Source organism: Lactuca sativa, chromosome 3 (assembly GCF_002870075.4).
Source record: "Lactuca sativa cultivar Salinas chromosome 3, Lsat_Salinas_v11, whole genome shotgun sequence".
Taxonomy (NCBI): domain Eukaryota; kingdom Viridiplantae; phylum Streptophyta; class Magnoliopsida; order Asterales; family Asteraceae; genus Lactuca; species Lactuca sativa.
In genome coordinates, this window is record NC_056625.2 from 251762555 (window position 1) to 251783547 (window position 20993).

At 35.1% G+C, this 20993-nt stretch overlaps 2 protein-coding genes across 2 annotated transcripts; both read left to right on the forward strand.

The window, feature by feature from the left end:
- Nucleotides 1-5651: 5651 nt before the first annotated feature.
- LOC111911518 (putative disease resistance protein At3g14460) lies at nucleotides 5652-13114 on the forward strand. The gene is made up of 4 exons (XM_023907286.2): nucleotides 5652-5999; nucleotides 11164-11243; nucleotides 11485-11541; nucleotides 12031-13114. Exons 1-4 carry the CDS (start codon nucleotides 5652-5654, stop codon nucleotides 13112-13114), a joined length of 1569 nt encoding a protein of 522 aa, XP_023763054.1.
- Nucleotides 13115-16164: 3050 nt separating this feature from the next.
- LOC111911540 (putative disease resistance protein At3g14460) lies at nucleotides 16165-20864 on the forward strand. The gene is made up of 2 exons (XM_023907300.2): nucleotides 16165-19954; nucleotides 20449-20864. Exon 1 carries the CDS (start codon nucleotides 16182-16184, stop codon nucleotides 19929-19931), a length of 3750 nt encoding a protein of 1249 aa, XP_023763068.1. The 5' UTR covers nucleotides 16165-16181; the 3' UTR covers nucleotides 19932-19954; nucleotides 20449-20864.
- Nucleotides 20865-20993: the final 129 nt, after the last annotated feature.

Consider the following 20993-nt stretch of genomic DNA (forward strand, 5'->3'; position numbering starts at 1 on the left):
TTACTTTATAATATAATATAGGGTTCGACCTTACTTGCATAGGGATGCATAAAAGAGTCTTATGCATGAAAGTTACTAGTTCTTTTGGCCTTGGGAATTCTCTAAAAATGTAGACACCATACTCCTTCCTCTTGTCTTTCTTTTGAAGCTAGTCGTGGTTTGGTGCTCCTTTGTGTTTCTCTTTTAGTGCTTATTTTGTTAAGCACTTAAAGGCTTAAGAAACTCAATATACAAGAAGGAACTAGCATTCAAAAATACCATACTCTTGGTGGTGGAATACTTGTAGAGAAGTTCAAGCTCATTGAACACCCCAATATCAAGTGGGTTCAAAGTCTCTAAATGTTGTCTTTCTAAAACACCATATGGTTGTGTTTATATCATTCTAACCTATGTAAAAGGATCCTTGATGGTTTTGTTTTTAAAATGGTCTAAAATAAACTAGTTATTTTTAAATGCTTTCGTTGTCGGTTTTTATGAAAAACACTCTATTTTATGTATCAAAACCCATGAGGTATGTACTCACTTCAATAGCTTAGGATGTTATTTTACCCAATTTAAATGCTTAAAAGCCTCATAATCTCCACATAATTATGTATACAATAATTACTCAAAATGACCAAAATAACCCTAAGATATTTTAAAACTCAACTTAGTGTTTTAATAATCTTTGCACAATTATATAAGAGTATTAGAAGATGATCCAAAGTCAAGATTGTAACACCCCATTTTCACATTATAGTTTAAACGACTAATTATGAAATTCAAAGTATTGATACATTGAATTTTAGCCGATGTATTCTTAACGAAAGATGTAGTAGTCAAAATTACGAAGTCATTATTCTAAACTCTAAATATCGTATTTGCACTTCTTAATTTTTTAAAATATTGGATTTGCCCAAATCTATTTTTTTAATAGTTTTTAACATTTAATAATCCATTTTTTATATTCTTATGTCATTGAAATTAAAATAAAAAGTGAATGGACCATAATGCCCTTTAATCTTAAAACCCTTTTGTCTACCTGGATAGATCGGTGGTATTGCCAACAAATCCCCAATTGGATCTGCCATAAATTTCCCCAGTCTTTAATGAATTGCAACCTCTTCAAATTAAACCCAAATAAGATGAGGCTGGCAAATTGGGTTCCTAATATAAGTTGAGCTGCCAAATTGGGTTCCTAATACGATCATGATAGCTTCTTCCAAATCATAAAAACCCCCGACCACGTAAAATTAGAAAGAATTTATGAAATTTAAGAGAAAAAACATGAAAATAGATATAGCTTCGTAGCATGTTTTACTTACTGTATTTTGAGATAAAAACAAACTCCAACTTTACGATAAAAAAGAAAACACAATAAATTTGAAGAAACTAAATAAAGGTATAATAGAATTGCTTACATATATAGCATTAGATAGTGATGTATACCGTATGGCAATGAGTTTAGAGCTACTACTAGAAACTTGTATTATGAACATGAACCAACATACATGATACATTACCTGCGATATTCAAAATGGTAACAAGCATCGATGTCAAATTCTCCACGAATCTTCAACTAAATAAGAACGAAGAGGATAATGAATCAAAAATTGATAAATTCAATAGAAAATAAAAAGAAGGGTAAAATAGTCAATTGATAAAAAAAGGATTTAAAATAATTATAAAATATGTTAAAAAAGGATAAAAATAAGGATTTGGACAAATTTGATATTTTAAAATTTTACTAAGGATAAATATGATATTTAAAAAATTGATTGGGCAAACATGATATTTTGATGTTTAATAAGGGCATATACGAAATTCTCCCAAAGAACGCCTAAACCTGACTTCGTATGAGTAAGTTATGATTTTTCGAAGTTTCGCGTCAACACAATACAACAGTATGCGACATAGAATTTGAAATAAAAATCGGCCAATTGTTAGCCAAAACAATGTAAAGAAGAATAGAAGTAATCGTAAATAAGAATTTGTAGATATAGAGAACGTCGACAACAAAACTCATATGAAGTAGTTATGAGTTTCACAAGATCTTTTGTCAGTGTAATTCTCATAAACTGTAAATTTAAAATAGAATGTGAATTAGCCGATGAAGTCTAAATGAAAGTTGTAGTACTCGTAGATACGAAATCAAGGATATAAAGAACGTCGAAAACGGAGCTTGTATGCGGAATTTATGATTTTTTTAAAAGTAGCAAAAAATACCCACGAAAAATGATGACGTGAAACCACCCGGAGGGCGCCACGTAGCAGGGATGGAGACCAAGTCTTGATGATGACGTGGTTCCACCACGAGTTGACCCATGGCAAGGATGAAGGCGACAATCGACCAAGTGACATGGACTAGCCAAAGTACGACACGTGGTACCATTCGGATCTGGACACGTCGATGAAGCATGACGCGCCCATGGTCATAGAACGCGGCGTGCCCCTGTACCGGTCTATAAATACGTACCGAATTTGGATTATTTCTCACACAAAATCTTCCAATTCTCTCTGAAAACTCTTTTTTGACCCCGAGCCTAATATTTCTGAGTTTGTGAGCATTATAGCGAAGCGCTGAGGCTTCAGAGAGCCCAACAAAAAGGAGTATTTAGAGTCAAAGTTCTGCCAACGACTTTCCGAAATTTTGCTAGAATTTTCTGTAAGTTAAGCTGCACTTACTGTTCTTTAAGTGTAACTTATATTTTATGTTCATTATCGTTATTATGAACCTATAAATAAGATTTATTAGTGACTCTAATCATAATACTAATTGATCTACTTACGGGAGTGATGTTTAGGCAAGATCTAATGAGGTGTTTAAAGTGGATTTTCCAAACAGTATACTCTATATACCAAACAGATCCTACCTCCGATATGCTCTTACCTGGTTATTCCTTATTTGATAGAGCTTCACGTATTCATTGGGATTAATGAAAGATATAACTTTTATTACTAGAATGTCATAAATATTAATAAATTATAGTATTATAGGTTAATACTTGTTAGACGCGTTACCTGCTCGTTGGACGCCATTTGGATAGCTGATAGTCGTCGGAGTACTTGTCCAGTTGAGTTATATCATTATATCATGTGTTACGCTATATATAGTCATGCATGATAAGATATAAGAATTGATGGAGTATAGTTATATGTGTGGACTAGAATAGTGTCTATATGATTGGTTGTTTATGTGATTTGTTCATATATATATATATATATATATATATATATATATATATATATATATATATATATATATATATATCCGGTTTTGGATTGGTCGGTTCGGCTCGATTTTGCGGTTTTTTTGCACACCCCTAGTTTCCAAATTGGGTTGGGGATCCCTCATTTCATTAGTTGGCTAAAGTGACGTTAACTGGTTGTAAAAAGTGTACATCTCTACCGCTACTTGGGTAGCTACCGTCACTTAAGGAGTTGGTTATTGAAGGCATGGATGAGGTGAAAGTTGTTGCTTTGGAGTTTCTTGGGACTACTGGTCTTCCATTCCCTTCACTTAGAAATCTAACCTTTCGAGATATGAAAGGGTGGGAGGCATGGTCAACTAGTAATAGTGGGGTTGTTGATACGGCATTTCCATGCCTTAAAGAGCTTCGTATTGAATGTTGTCCTAATTTGGTAAGTGTCTCAGTTAAAGCATTACCTTCACTGAGGGTTCTAAGGATAAGTGGGTGCAATCATGAAGTGTTAGGAAATCTGGTTCATGTATCAGTCACTACGTTGTATATATGAAACGACCCAAAAATACGACCCAAAAAAATTCATTTTTCAATATAATCAAAACCATAATATGAGTATCATAACATAAAAACATACGCGATGTATCCCAATCATAATAAAATACTGTGCGGAAAACTGTATCATACTACATCAAATCCAAAACAACTAAAACCATCCCCAGGATAAAAGCTAAGCTGTGGTGTGTGCGATGCTGTCACCCCGAGCTCTTCCCTTTGCTTGCGGAAGTACCTGAAACCAAAACTGAAACTGTAAGCACGAAGCTTAGTGAGCTCCCCCAAAATACCACATACCATACAATAACATATAACACATATTGGGCCTTGCCCACTGCATCGGGCCGAAGCCCGGAAACTGCATCGGACCGAAGCCCGGAACTGACTGGGACCTTGTCCCCTGCATCGGACCAAAGTCCGGAACTAACTGGGACCTTGTCCCCTGCATCAGACCGAAGTCCGGAACTAACTGGGACCTTGTCCCCTGCATCGGACCGAAGTCCGGAACTAACTGCATCGGACCGAAGTCCGGAATTAACTGCATCGGACCGAAGTCCGGAACTAACTGGGACCTTGTCCCCTGCATCGGACCGGAGTCCGGAACTAGCTGACTGAACATATCATAGCATATCAACTAGCATGAACACATATACTGCATACTGCATCGAGCCGTAGCTCGGAAACACATAACACGTAACACATAAAACATAGCACATAAATCCTGTCTGAGCCACGAAGGCATCAAACATACTAGCTGCTACATCGGACCGAAGTCCGGAAACTACTACTAACTGGACGGGCCGGCATTGTGGCCTTAGACCCGTCCCTACTTGAAGGAAACTCACCTCGTAAGCTGGCTGCTGAGTGTGTGGCTCGGGAAACTAACGGTTGCTGCTCCTGAATCTCCTCGGCTACAAGTCCATAAGCACACTCAATCAAACACTAAACACTGCACTTGGGGTAAAATGACTCTTTTACCCTTGGTCAAAGTCAACTCTCTTTGGGCTGACTCGCCGAGTTGGGCCACCCAACTCGCCGAGTCCTACTCTTACTTCTCAGTTCTATACGCTGCTACTCGTCGAGTGTGGCATCGACTCGACGAGTACCCTCTTGATCCAAGAACTCAGACAATCTTCATCCGACTCGCCGAGCCGTATGAACAAACTCGACGAGTTGTTCATGATCCTAAGAAGATTGCCTTGGACTCGCCGAGTTGTATGAACAACTCGCCGAGTCCCTCCATCACTGAGTCTACCCTCAACTCGCTGAGTCCACTCTCTAACTCACTGGATTCACTCGACACTGACCAAAATGAAGGACTCGGGAACCCGCGACCCTACTCGGCGAGTCAGGCTATGAACTCGCCGAGTCCCTCTTGCAAAACTTACAACAATTACCAATGAATTAACATACCGGGAACGGGTCGTTACAATATAAGTTGTATTTCAGGACTTAATGATCATGTGTGGGGAGGTGTTATAGAGTATCTTGGGACAGTTGAAGAATTTAGCATTGAAGAGTGGATACCTGTGGGATTCAGAAGCAGAGGCAAGTAAGGTTCTTGTGAATTTAAGGGAGTTGAAAGTAGATTATTGTTCAAATTTGGTGAGTTTAGGAGAGAAGGAAGAGGATAATTGTGGGAGCAACCTAACATCTCTTACAACCTTGGAGGTATGGAATTGTGAGAGCTTGGAGCATTGTAGCTGTACAAATAGCCTCAAGTCACTTTCCATTTGGAATTGTAATAAATTACAAGAAAAAGAGTTGGTAGGAGGACGAGAGAAGCCTCTGATCAACTCAAACATACTCATGCTTCAATCTGTACGTATATTTGATTGGCCAAATCTGAAATCGATGACATAATTAAGTTCCTTCAATCACCTTACGGATCTGTTTATAAACAATTGTCCAAATATGGAGTCATTTCCTAACCACGAGTTGCCAAAACTCAATGTGTTAACACATCTGTCAATAGTAAATTGTGACAGTATGGATGCATCCTTTTCTGGTGGGCTTTGGCCTCCAACATTGTGTCGCCTTAAAATAGGGGGGTTGAAGACGCCCATTTCAAAGTGGGACCCACAGACTTTTCCAACCTCACTTGTTGTCCTAAGTTTACATGGCGGACAGTCGGAAAATGTGAGTAATTTCAGTCAGTTGTCCCATTTTCCTTCATCTATTACTTCTCTTGAAATATATGGATTTGAGAAACTTGAATCAGTTTCAATGGGACTCCAACACCTCACCTCCCTCCAGCATCTTGTTATTTACAAGTGCCTAGAGACGATAGATCTACCAGACAAGTTGTTTCCTCTACTTTTGAGTTTGAAAATTAGGGGATGCCCAAATGTAACGACCCAATTTTCACGTCCAAAAATTTCGTTTTTAAAACATTACTTTAGAAAACATTAATAATTAAAACATTGTTTAATTAAACCATTCCACAACGAAAACCAAATTTGAAATCCACAACATATAAACAACCAAAATATCAGAGTATCAATCCCAGAATAATCTCATAACTGCGGAATCAATAAGTGTGTGTGATGAGCCGCTACCGCGCCTGCTCCTTCCCCTTGACTGAAGAGGTACCTGAAACAACAACTGAAAAACGTAAGCACAAAGCTTAGTGAGTTCCCCCCACTGTACCACATACCATAATAATCACATAACATACATATATCGTCAGACATATCTGGGTGCCCGACCTACCCCTTCGGTCCTCTCGACCGGATATTGCCTAGCATACCTGGGTGCTGGCCTCCCCTTCGGTCCTCTCGACCGGATACTGCCTAGCATATCTGGGTGCTGGCCTCCCCTTCGGTCCTCTCGACCGGGTACTGGAGACTACTTCTCCCCTCTACTACTACCACGTAACATGTACCACAATATCAGAATCTATCTAGCATGGCTGGGTATAACTACCCCTTCGGCCCTATCGACCGGACATCTTGGGGACTATCTCCCCTAATGCCACTAACATATAGCATCATATCATACTAGCACATAAACATAGCACAAGTAGTAGTAACCCTAGATGAATATCACGGAGACAATCATCCACATACAACTCCTACTGGTGGGCCGACATTGTGGCCGTAGACCCACCGCTACTGGAAGGTAACTCACCTCGAAGTAGCTGCTAATCTGATTGGGAGCTGACTGTGTACTGCTGCTGCTGCTCCGAAAATCCTCCGGCTATAATTCCCACAACTTACTCAATCAATCACTGCTAACTGACCTTTGGGTAAAATGACCATTTTACCCCTGATCATGTCATAAGTCAAAGTCAGAGTCAACTTTCAATTGACCCGACTCGCCGAGTTGGCTCGCCAACTCGCCGAGTCCCTATCCAATCGACTGTCCTGGATCCTGTCTCTACTCGTCGAGTTAGGCGTTAACTCGACGAGTTCTCCTTCCAAACTGATGACCAAGTCCTTCATCCTACTCGCCGAGTTGTATGAACAACTCGCCGAGTTCATATTCATCCGATGAACACTTATGCTGTGACTCACCGAGTTGTATGAACAACTCGCCGAGTCTGTTCTTGATCTAAGAAGATTGCCTTGAACTCGCCGAGTCTGGGCATGGACTCGCCGAGTTCTTCGGCTTCCAACTCACCGAGTCCACCCAGGACTCACTACTCAACTCGACACCACGAAAAGGGGACAAACTCGGAGACTCGCGACCAGACTCGCCGAGTTAGATGAGCGACTCGCCGAGTCTGCTTCATGCAAAAGCCATATACGCGATTTTGCTCGAATCCAGTCCATGCCATTCACAGATCTGGGCTCCTAGGGCCTGGTTTACACGTAAAGTTTCCAACTTTACGTGTAGATCATCACCAATAAAGGTTCTAAGTCTCAAAGTGCACCAAAAAGGGTAGATCTATGGCTTGTGTGCAATATGGTTCCAAAAAGACAGTAGATCTGAGATCCTGGAGCTCAACCATGTCTAGATCTAGAGGTCAATCAGCTTATTACGAATTATATTGCACATACAAGCTTGGGGAAGGGCTCAAGAAGGACTTCAATGGAGTAATAAGCATAGAAACAGGGGGAAAACGAGTTATACCTCAAAGAAATCACTGAGAGAACACGAAGACGCTTGGCTTCCTTCCCTTCCTCTTGATCCACTCCTCTTCCTTCTCAAAATCTTCAAGAAAACACACTAAAAATGCCTCAAACTCACAAGAACAAGGGTTAGAACGTATGGAGAGCTTCTGAGGGTGAAGGGGATGGAGTTGGGGCGCAAATGAGTGTTTAAATAGGGTGCAAACCCCTGAAACTTAGGGTTTCATCCAACAACGGTGACTCGCCGAGTCTAGGATACAGACTCGCCGAGTCGCCAACTTAAACGTGTCCCGAGTCCCGTCCCTACTCGGCGAGTCGGACCTACAACTCGCCGAGTCCAAGGCTTAAAATGAAAATATTCAAAAGAAATTTACGTACCAGGAACCAGGTGCTACACCAAATCTGAAAGAAAGGAGTAGTAAAAGCGGCTCCTACTTGCCCCTCATATCACATATCCCCTACATTGACATATTAAAAGGAATTACAAACCTAATCTGAACGTAAGTTCCTCCGGTCCTTTGCAGTTGATTAATTGTATTATAATATATAATAATTGATTCTTCTTTCATTCAATCAACAAAATGCAGGTATTATATCAACATAAGCATGTATATAATAGTAAAAAAAATGTTTGTGTGTCAATATATGGTTGTAAACATGGACAGGCAGTTTTATAACCTTACTAGGCGAATGCCCGCGCGTTGCACAGAAGCATCTATATAGCTGAAATTTTTCCAAATATATGTTTTTTTAAATATAACACTAATGTTATTGTTAAATTTGATATAATAATTTGTATACTAAGTTGATATAATATATTGATTATTTTGAATTATATGATAATATATACATCTATTAAAACTGCATAATCTCAATCTTTTGAATGACCTCTACTCACGGGTTACTAAAGAATAAAATTAAATATAATATATGGTTTAATGTTATTTATAGCTGTTGTTATTGTTAATTAATTTTTTAAAATTTATTTGCTTAACATTTTAAATTCTATCATTGTAATTATTTAAAAAATCAATTTTTTTATATTTTAAATGTTACAATATAATCATTTATATAAAGTTATTTTTAGTTATTGTTATTGTAAGTTATTTTAAGCTACTTATTTGAAAACTGTTAACGATTATAAAAATATTTTTAAGAAATATTTTAGTTAAACTAATATTATAATTTAGTTTTTGCATTTAGCACTACAATTTATCACTTTTAATTATTCGCAAAATTTTCTTTGGGTTTTTAATGGAACTGGAATTTATATTGAAGTTGACTATATAATGTTATATTTAAATTAACAATTTAAGTATTTTGTCCAAACTGTTCAAAAGTTATAGCTGATAATGGTTTACATATAACAATATATTAAATCTAATAAATTAAGTATAATATGTTAAAAGTTAAAGACATAACTTTATAAGTAGCAATAAAAAATTTTATTTTAATATTGAAATTTAGCTTATTTATGATTACACTTTAGGTTTGATACTTATTTAACCTTATTAACAAACTTGTAATCATTATCAGAAAGACACTATAATTTATCACTTTTAACTATTTACAAAATATTCTTTAGGTTGTTTAAGTTGAACTAAAATTTATATTTAAGTTGATCCTGTAAGGTTATATTTAAATTAACAATTTAAGTATTTTATACAAATTGTTCAAAAGTTGTAGCTTTAAAATGATAATGGTTTACATACAACAACATATTAGACCTAATAAATTAAGTATAATATGTTAAAAGTTAAAAACATAACTTTATAAGTAGAAGAAAATATATTTTATTAATATTGAAATTTAGTTTATATATGATTACACTTTAGGTTTTATATTTATTTAACCTTATTAACCAACTTATAATCATTATGGGAAAGAAATTGAAAAATCATGGGAGTTTCAAATGAATGTGGTGAAAGGAAAAATGAATAGGAGTTTCAAATGAATGTGGTGAAAGGAAAAATGCTTCCTTTATAAGTATACTAGTCGAATGCCCGCGCGTTGCGCATAAACATTTATATAGCTGGAATCTTCATAAATATATGGTTTTTTTTTAATATAACAATAATTTTGTTGTTAAATTTGATATAATAATTTGTATACTAAGTTGATATAATATATTGATTATTTTGAATTATATGATAATATATACATCTATTAAAACTGCATAATCTCAATCTTTTGAATGACTTTTACCTGTAGATTACTCATGAATAAAACTAAATACAATATATGGTTTAATGTTATTTATAGTTGTTATTTTTAATTAATTTTTTAAAATTTATTTGCTTAATGTTTTAATTTCTATCATTATAATTATTTAAAACATCAAACAATGTTTTTTGATTTTATAGGTAACAATATAATCATTTATATAGAGTTATTTTTAACTATTGTTATTGTACGTTATTTTAAGCTACTTATTTGAAAACTTTTAACGATTATAAAAATATCTTTAGGAAATATTTTTGTTAAATTGATATTACAATTTAGTTTTTGCATTTAGCACTACAATTTATCACTTTTAACTATTCGCAAAATATTCTTTGGGTTTTTTAAGTGGAACCGAAATTTATATTGAAGTTGACATTGTAATGTTATATTTAAATTAACAATTTAAGTATTTTGTCCAAACAGTTCAAAAGTTGTAGTTTTAAACTTATAATGGTTTATATACAGCAACATATTAAATCTAATAAATTAAGTATAATATGTTAAAAGTTAAAGACATAATTTTATAAGTAGAAGTAAAATATTATTTTAATATTGAAATTTAGTTTATTTATGATTACACTTTAGGTTTGATAATTATTTAACATTATTAACCAACTTATAATCATTATTAGAAAGACACTACAATTTATCATTTTTAACTATTTACAAAATATTCTTTTGGTTGTTTAAGTTGAACTAAAATTTATATTTAAGTTGATCCTATAAAGTTATATTTAAATTAATAATTTAAGTATTTTATACAAATTGTTCAAAAACTGTAGCTTTAAAATGATAGTGGTTTACATACAACAACATATTAAACATAACAAATTAAGTGTAATATATTAAAAGTTAAAAACATAACTTTATAAGTAGAAGAAAATATATTCTTTTAATATTGAAATTTAGTTTATATATGATTACACTTTAGGTTTTATATTTATTTAACATTATTAACCAACTTATAATCATTATTAGAAAGAAATTGAAAAGTCATAGGAGTTTCAAATGAATGTGGTGAAAGGAAAAATGAATGAGAGTTTTAAATGAATGTGGTGAAAAGAAAAATGCTTCATTTGTAAGTATATAATGATAATGATTATATCATCTTGCTTTCTGAAATTTGGCAGACCACTTTAATTGAGAAATTGAAATCACTTTCAGTGGGACTCCCAACACCTCACTTCCCAAACATGATAATACAAAAAAGGTTAGTCCTTCCCTCTGTCTTTGACTTCTATTGATTTATATACACATAGAGAGTAGAAACTTTCTTAGCATAAAGTATTTTTATCATAAATATTAAATATGTGTCTCAATATCAGGAAGTTCTTTTATTAAGAAATATCATTTACTTATGAACATGGAAAATATTAGAACAAAATGATTAACAAGTTAAGTACTTTTAAAAAAAATAAAATAGTAGAATTGAAATTTCATTTATGAAACAGGAGTGATTTGGAATTGCTCACGAGGCTAATGCTCATTGGTGGGACTGATTACACCGGGTACACTTAATAATGTTATCAATTATTATTCACAACTACCCCTTACTTAGGCCCTTTATTCCATACTAGGTAAGAGACCCATGTATTACATAAGTTTATTTAAAAGAAAAAAACTAAATATAAAATTCTAAGCATTTGAGAAGTTTGAATTTGTAAGAAAAATGAAAAAAATATTGAATTATAAAAATTAAAGGTTTTTTTTTTCTCTAAATTTAAACAAATAATTTAGATAAATAAATAAAGGAAATTAATGAACCTTTAATTTAGTAATTTTGAAATTAAAAGGAAAGTACATTAAGGAAATTAATATGCATTTATTATTGCATTTAAAAAGTATGTGAAACTTAATATGTAACGTCCGTAGATCCGGGCTAGTCAATTTAGAGGTAATAGGGGTCGAAAACGACTTTTCGACAAAAGATTATTTAGAATAAATAATCTTAACCAAGTTTTAGAATATGTCTCAAAGATTATTTAGAATAAATTTAGTGTGCTTACTGTAGCTTCATCAGTTACTATTTTGAATGTAACTGATATTTCAAGAGTTAATCATCAGCTGTTGGGAGGTGTTTTAAAGTATCTTGGTGCAGTTGAGGAAGTAACCATCGAGGAGTGTAAGGAGATAAGATGCCTGTGGGAATCAGACACAGAGGCAAGTAAGGTTCTTGTTAATTTAAGGATTTTGGATGTACATTTTTGTTCAAATTTGGTGAGTTTAGGAGAGAAAGATGATGAGAATTGTGCGAGCAACCTAACTTCTCTTAGGAGGTTGGAGGTATGGTATTGCCATAGCTTGGAGAATGTTAGTTGTCCAAATAGCATTGAGTCACTGAAACTTCATGGTTGTGATTCAATTACATCTGTCTTCTTCCCAACCGAAGGACGACTGAACCTCAAGTCACTTTCCATTGTACATTGTAAGAAACTATGGGAAAAGGACTTGAAAGGAGGCCAGAAGACTAGGGTGCTCATCAACTCAACCATCTGGATGCTTGAATTTGTGAGGTTAAGTTACTTCATTCACCTCACCAAATTGAAAATAGAAGATTGTCCACATATGGAGTCATTTCCTTATGATGAGTTGCCAAATCACAATGTTTTAGAACGTCTGACGATAGTAAATTGTCCAAGTATGGATGCTTCCTTTCCTTGTGGTCTTTGGCCTCCGAAATTGTGTTTCCTTAATATAGGAGGGTTGAAGAAGCCTATCTCAGAGTGGGGTCCACAGAATTTTCCAAACTCACTTGTTGAACTACATTTAAGGAGCATACCATCGGAAGATGTGAGTAATTTTAGTCAATTGTCCCACCTTCTTCCTTCATCTCTTACTACTCTTGGCATAATTGGATTTGAAAAATTAGAATCAATTTCAATGGGACTCCAACACCTCACCTCCCTCCAGCATCTCTCCATATCCAAATGCCCAAAGACGAAAGATCTACCAGAAAAGTTGTTACCCTCACTTTTGTGTTTGAGGATATTTCTTTGCCCGAATCTGAAAAAAAGTTGTAGCAGAAGAGGCTCCTACTGGCCCCTCATCTCCCCTCTCCCCTGCTTCAACATACACGGGTAATTCCAAATTCAATATGAAGGTATGCCCCACTCTATTCCTTTGACTTCTTTTTAGTTTCATTAAAATAACTGAGTATGCTCATCTAAACAAATATTTTATAAATATTATCTCAATACAAGGATGTATTTCATAAAAAATTCAGTTTGTGTCTGAATAACTGGTTGTGAACAAAGAAAATGGTTAGGATTGCCAACATGGATGAATCACAGCAGATTGCAAAATGAATCAAAATAGTTACCAAATAACAAGTCAAATACTTTGTAATTAAAAAGTAATAAATTCTAACTACGGTGGTTGTAGAATTATCATTATTTGTTAAAGCTGATAATTTGAGAAATACAAACAGCCAGCATTATACGAGTATGTGTAAACATGAATCAGCTTGATAATGCCTTGCCTGATAGCTACTATGGTTGTTTAATTAGTGATCCATTTGACCCAAGATTAATGCTAATAGACTTTTCATAAAAATGTAGATTTTGACACCTCCTAATTATGATTCCATATATTGGTGAAGATGTTATAATCATAAATTTTATTTTTTATAGGTGCCTGTTTGTCCAACTTTATTTTGACAATATTTGATTTGCACTCATTTCTTATTAATTGAGTTCAAGTCTAGTTTTCTCACACTTCCACAATTACAGCCCAGCAATAAAGATCGACAGTTCGTGGGGTGCAATCGATCTTCAAATGAAAGCATAAGAGGAACTGAAAGGTGAAACGTTGATGGTTTACACAAAAGAAGTTATAGGGTGTTGTTGCTTGTGCTGCACAAGATTGGTGATCTATCAGACTAACAAACACTTATGTGGTTTGAAACAAGCTTGGACACAGAGGTTTCTGAAGTTTACTTTAATTTTTCTTCTTGTGAAAATGGATTCTTGATGTATAGGTAAAAACCTCTCATTTTTGTGCATGTTGTGACTTAAAAAATTTGGTACCCAAAAGGCTAGTGGACAATGGTCAAACTTTGGCTTACATCACATTTGTTTCTTGAGTTTCTTCTAATACCTTATTATTATCTTCAATTTTATTTATTTATTCATTCTTCCCTTTAAGGAAATATGTACAATTTCTTTGTGACATACTTCTATTAACCGGCCTTCTTAATTTGGGCAATGTACTTTCATTTATTCGAGTTTTATAACATCCAACTTTCATATCTTTGTACCTTGAAAAATATAACTATCTATAACGTTGCATTGCATTTTTTCTTCTTACTATTACTTATACTTTGAAAATTTTATCCAAATTCAGGAGTGGGAATTTCTTTGTATTTGGATGAAATTTCTATAATCGGGTAGATAGGTACAATGTTGTAACATTATTAATTAATAAAATTAGGATGCTACAATAATAAATCAATTAAAGTACATTGTTATTTCTTGCATATAACCCTATTCATTAATAAGCAATCAAATAGCCACAACTCAGACATATAGCCCTTCCCATAAATCCATAATGTTTACATTTCATCCCTTCATGACTGTATTCAATCCACAGCCCTGTTGACATTTTACTCCCCTCATGTATGACATGCAGCTGCTTCAAAAGTCACCTTCCTTTCGGTGGTGATGTATATTCTTGCATGGCTTCTATTACAAAGTGGTAGAGGGTTCCAAGTGTGGGCATTGGTTTGGTGCTAATAATATGAGTTTTCAGTGTTCCAAAAACGCTATCAAGTGCGGTTTTTAGTGTTCCAAAAAACACCATCAAGTGCAATCAAGAACTTTTTGTGACCTACCAACATGCTACAAGGTTAAAAGTGACAAGTTTTCCAAAACATAATAGCTTTACATAACAAAAAAAAAAAAAACAAATTTTAAGACTAACTTAAAATAAGACTGGTTTTTAGATTTTATGGTAATAAGCCTACATATAATAATCATTTTGATATGGGGTACTGAGCAGTTGGTGACCTACTTGTGCTCTAATACTGCTTGTGCTTTGTACATTTCTGCTTCTTTTATGATTGATTAGATTGTTAATCTGTGTTTTGTGTTTTGTATTTTGAATTTTGTTCATGTATCAGAGTGTCGATCTGATTTTGTATTTTGCCATGTGTGTGACATTCTGTCTCTCTTCGTTTGATTTGTATAATCAGAAGTTCTGAAATGTTTGAACTTTTGGTATTTTGTCAAAAAAGTGCTGGTGTTGGAAAAGTAAATATAATAGAAACAAAAGAACAAAACAGTGTATGATGTGCCAATTAATTCCATTTTGTTTGTTATTTTAATCACTCAAACAAGCTAATTAATTCGATATTTTATATGTTTCAGCAATAATATTTTATATATTATTACCAGTTGACTGAATTGTATCCAATACAAATGAACTGGAATATGTTAATAAGTGGTAGCAACTTGCTGTCATATTGATATCTTTTAATCTTATTATCAGACATAAACGTAGGTATCTTGTATAAAAGCTTACATCAAATGAGACTTTTAACAAAAGTAAAAATAAATATAACAAACTAATGGAGATGTATCTCATCGACAAATGAGAATTATTAAGTGTTTATTATAATTACAAACTTACTTCCCAATAGAATGTATGTATATATGAAAGTACCAATCAAGAAGACAAAGTTTTAGTTATTTGAAATTTGTAAAAATCTTTATTATAAAAAATTTCCCAACAAAAGCTATGTTGATTTTAATAAGATGTTATCATTGAACATATATAAGTGATATTATTGCCTAATGGGCATAGAAGCTCGAATTTCCCTATTTGATACCTCAATTCAAAAAATGATTAAATATTACCAACTGATGTGGAAAAATTGATTAATAATCTTAAGATTATATAAGCATCTAACATTATCAGCCGGCTAGGAGCTGCAAAAAAATATAAAAATACTGATGTGGAATGGTTGATTGCATTTTGTCAGCCGGCTAGGAGGTAGAATATAAATTATAAAATGCTGACAAAAAAAATGGCTGAAATCACTATAAAGAATGGCTTGAATTGTTCTTATTTCTGCACTCATTTCATCTACATCCCAAGAATTCATACATACATACATACCAAGTGCTCTCATTTTGAGTCTTCACTATAAACAATGGCTGAAATTGTTCTTTCTGCATTCTTGACGGTAGTCTTTGAAAAACTTGCCTCTGAAAGCTTGAAGAAGATCGCTCGCTCCAAGGGAGTTGATTCTGAGCTAAAGAAATTGAAGAGGTCATTAGACCAGATCCAAGATCTGCTTAATGATGCTTCTCAGAAGGAAATAGCTAATAAAGTTGTTAAAAGATGGCTAAATGGTCTCCAACATTTGGCTTATGACATAGACGACCTACTTGATGATTTGGCAACTGAAGCTATTCATCGTGAGTTGACCGGTGAATTTGGAGCCTCAACCAGATTGGTAAGAAAGCTAATCCCAACTTGTTTCATAAATTTCCCACTAAGTACCAGGATGCACAAGTTAGAAAATATTACCCTCAAGCTACAAGAACTGGTAGCGGAAAAAGATAATCTTGGTTTAAGTGTAAAAGGTGATAGCCCAAAACAGATGAACAGAAGATTACAAACCTCTTTGATAGATGCATCTACCATTGTTGGACGTGAAGGTGATAAGGATGCATTGATCCATAAGCTACTGAAGGATGAACCAAGTGACAGGAACTTTAGCATTGTGCCCATAGTTGGTATGGGTGGGGTGGGTAAGACCACTCTAGCTAGACTTTTGTATGACGAGATGCAAGAGAAGGATCGCTTTGAACTCAAGGCATGGGTTTGTGTTTCTGATGAGTTTGATATCTACAATATAAGCAAAATTATCTTACAATCGATAGGTGGTGGAAACCAAGAATTCACGGACTTAAACCTGCTTCAAGTAGCTTTAAAAGAGAAGATTTCAAAGAAACGGTTTCTTCTTGTTCTTGATGATGTTTGGAGTGAAAGCTATTCCGATTGGGAAATTCTAGCACGTCCATTTCTTGCAGGGGCACCAGGAAGTAAGATTATCATGACGACCCGGAAGCTGTCGTTGCTAACCAAACTCGGTTACAATCAACCTTACAACCTTTCGGTTTTGTCACATGAGAATGCTTTGTCTTTATTCTGTCGACATGCATTGGGTGAAGATAACTTTGATTCACATCCAGCACTTAAACCACATGGCGAAGGCATTGTTGAAAAGTGTGATGGTTTGCCATTGGCTTTGATCGCACTTGGTAGGCTGTTGAGGACAAAAACAGACAAGGAAGAATGGAAGGAACTATTGAATAGTGAGATATGGGGGTCAGGAGAGGGAGATGAGATTGTTCCAGCTCTTAGACTAAGCTACAATGATCTTTCTGCCTCTTTGAAGCAGTTGTTTGCATACTGCTCCCTGTTCCCCAAGGACTACATGTTCAATAAGGAGGAGTTAGTTCTATTGTGGATGGCAGAAGGGTTTTTGCACCAATCAGCCACCAACAAGACAATGGAACGCTTGGGTCATGAAGGTTTTGACGAGTTGTTGTCAAGATCATTTTTTCAACATGCACATGATGACGAATCGTTGTTTGTGATGCATGACCTGATGAATGACTTGGCCGCATCTGTTGCTGGAGATTTCTTTTCAAGGTTGGACATTGAGATGAAGAAGGAAATTAGGAAGGAAGCTTTGGAAAAGTACAGGCATATGTCATTTGTTTGTGAGGATTACATGGTTTACAAAAAGTTTGAGGCATTTAAAGGAGTTGGAAATTTGAGAACATTCTTAGCCCTGTATTCTGGAAAAAAAGAAAGTTGGAGAACTTTTTACTTATCAAACAAGGTCCTGGATGACTTACTTCACGAGTTACCTTTGTTAAGGCTCCTGAGTTTGTGCCAACTTAGCATAAGTGTGGTACCTGAATCCATTGGTAGTTTGAAGCACCTGCGGTATCTTAATTTATCTCAAACTCTAATCACATATTTACCAGATAATGTCTGCAACCTTTATAATTTACAGACTTTGATTGTTTCTGGCTGTTATAGTTTGAAAAAAATTCCCATGAGCCTCTCAAAGCTTAAAAATTTGCGGCATTTTGACATGAGGGACACTCCACTTATAAAGAAGATGCCCTTAGGGATTCTTCAATTGAAAAGCCTACAAACTCTCTGTGGGATCTTTATTGAAGGAGACAACAAATTTTCAATAACTGAGCTTAAAGACTTAAAGGATCTCCAAGGGAAAATTTCCATTAAGGAGTTGGAAAAAGTACAAAGCGCAATGCATGCACATGAAGCGAGTTTGTCCCAAAAGAGGCTAAGTGAGTTGGAGGTGGAATGGAGTAATGTATTTGATGTTTCTCGAAATGAAACACTTGAAAAGGAGGTCCTGAATGTGCTGAAGCCTTGTAGTGATAATCTAAAAAAGCTCAGAATTGTGTCATATGGAGGTATAGAGTTTCCAAGTTGGGTTGGGGATCCCTTGTTTGTTCGGCTGACTCATGTTTCGATAAGAGGTTGTAAAAGGTGTACTTCTCTACCGACACTTGGGCAGTTACCATTACTTAAGGAGTTGTTTATTGCAAAGATGAATGGGGTAAAATTTGTGGGTCTGGAGTTGTTTGGGACTGGTCGTGCTTTCCCTTCACTTAAAACTCTACGTTTTGAAAACATGAATGGGTGGGAGGTATGGTCGACCAATAATAGTGGGTTACTTGCGGATACAACATTTCCATGCCTTAAAGAGCTTCGTATTGCATATTGTCCAAATTTGGTTAGAGTCTCACTCGAAGCATTACCTTCACTGAGGGTTCTAACGATTTGTGGTTGTGGCCATGAAGTGTTAAGAAGTTTGGTTCGTCTAGCTTCATCAGTCACGGAGTTGAATATAACAGATATTTCAGGACTTAATGATCAGGTGTGGGGAGGTGTTATAGAGCATCTTGGGGCTGTTGAAGAACTAAGCATCTCAAGGTGTAATGAAATAAGATACTTGTGGGAATCAGAAGTAGAGGCAAGTAATGTTCTTGTGAATTTAAGGAAGGTGGAAGTATCTTATTGTTCGAATTTGGTGAGCTTAGGAGAGAAAGAGGATAATTGTGGGAGCAACCTAACGTCTCTTACAACCTTAACCATATGGAATTGTAAAAGCTTGGAGCATTGCAGCTGTCCAAATAGCGTTAAGTCACTTTCCATCTCGTATTGTGATAAATTATTGGAAAAGGAGTTGGTAGGAGGACAAGAGAAGCCTCTGATCAACTCAAACATACAGATGCTTGAATCTGTATTGATAACTCATTGTCGCAGTCTGAAATCGATCACTGAATTGAGTTTCTTCAATCACCTTAGTGAGCTCTACATAATCAATTGTCCAAATATTGAGACATTTCCTGACCCCGAGTTGCTGAAACTCAATGTCTTAACAGTTCTGAAAATAGTAGGTTGTCAAAGTATGGATGCTTCCTTTTCTCATGGGCTTTGGCCTCCAAAATTGTGCCGCCTTGAAATAGGGGGGCTGAAGAAGCCCATTTCAAAGTGGGGCCCACAGACTTTTCCAACCTCACTTGTGAGCCTAGGTTTAACAGGTGGACAGTCAGAAGATGTGAGTAATTTCAGTCGGTTGTCCCATCTTCTTCCTTCATCTCTTACATCTCTTGACATAATTGGATTTGAGAAAGTGGAATCAGTTTCAATGGGACTCCAACACCTCACCTCCCTCCAGAATCTCAACATTATTAACTGCCCTAAGGCAACAGATCTACCAGAAATGTTGCTGCCTTCACTTTTGAGTTTGAGAATTATCGGATGCCCAAATCTGAAAGAAAGGAGTAGTAAAAGAGGCTCATACTTTCTCCTCATCTCACGTATCCCCTACACCAGCATACTCTAAGCAGTTACAAAGTTACGCTGGAGGTATGCTTCTCCCTCTCCCTCCGCCTTTGATCAATCAATTATAAATACAATAATTGATTTTGGTTTCTTTCAATCAACGAAATGCAAATGTTATATCACCATAAGCACTTATATAATAAAAACTATGTTTGCATGTCAATTTATGGTTGCTAACATGGACATGCGGTTGCTTCTCTTTTGTTACTAATATGATTGTAGAGTTTGTATTATTTGTTGAATTTGTACGAATTAGAATTTGAAATCCTTGTACTAGCTAATAAGTAAAATAAAATGTACAAACAAACAATATGAACATGTTCAATGATGTATCACTTTACATACATGAGATTTTTAGAATAATTTATTTCCTGATTACAACACCTGTCACTTTACCCATTTCAAAATGTCAGTTATTAGATGCTCTTTATTCAACAATTCATTTAACCTATTAGTAATACTAACTGAACTCATTACAACCTATTCAAAGCGACATGTAACGAGGTTTCATTATATAGGTCGCGTTGCTTTATGAAATTTGAGAAATTGAAATCAGTTTCAATGAGACTCCAAAACCTCACTCCTCTCCAGGATCTCGCTGTTGAAAACCGCCCAAAGATGAGATGATACATCAACTGAAAGTGTTTCTGCCTTCACTTTCGAGTTTGAGAATCTACCGATGCCCAGAACTGAAAGAAAGAGTAGCAGAAGAGGCTCCTACTGGCCCCTAATCTCCCATATCCCCTGGGAATTACAAAATTAATATGAGGGGAAGCCCATTCCTCTGTCATTGACCTCTTGTAGTTTTCAGATGAATATACGCATAAATTAGATATTAGATTTTTCTTTCACTCATAAAGAAGACTTCAGAGATTATCCAAGCTAAAGTATGTAATCATAAATGATATGTTTTTGTCCTGGTATCAGAAAATCCTGTTGTTGATGAATATGATTTAGTTGTGAAATACTACTTTGGTAGTCAAGTCCTAAAATTTCGTTTGCTAATTGCTTAGCTTTGCTAGTAACTCCTTATTTGGCTTTGGCCCAAATGCACTTCAAGCGT

Excerpts from the sequence above, each read along its gene's own strand:
- LOC111911518 (XM_023907286.2), top strand. The coding sequence starts at position 5,652 with ATGGAGTCATTTCCTAACCACGAGTTGCCAAAACTCAATGTGTTAACA. Across the intron at positions 6,000-11,163 it reads TCACCTCCCTCCAGCATCTT|ACCACTTTAATTGAGAAATT; the intron begins GTTATTTACAAG and ends GAAATTTGGCAG. Across the intron at positions 11,244-11,484 it reads AACATGATAATACAAAAAAG|GAGTGATTTGGAATTGCTCA; the intron begins GTTAGTCCTTCC and ends TTTATGAAACAG.
- LOC111911540 (XM_023907300.2), top strand. The coding sequence starts at position 16,182 with ATGGCTGAAATTGTTCTTTCTGCATTCTTGACGGTAGTCTTTGAAAAA.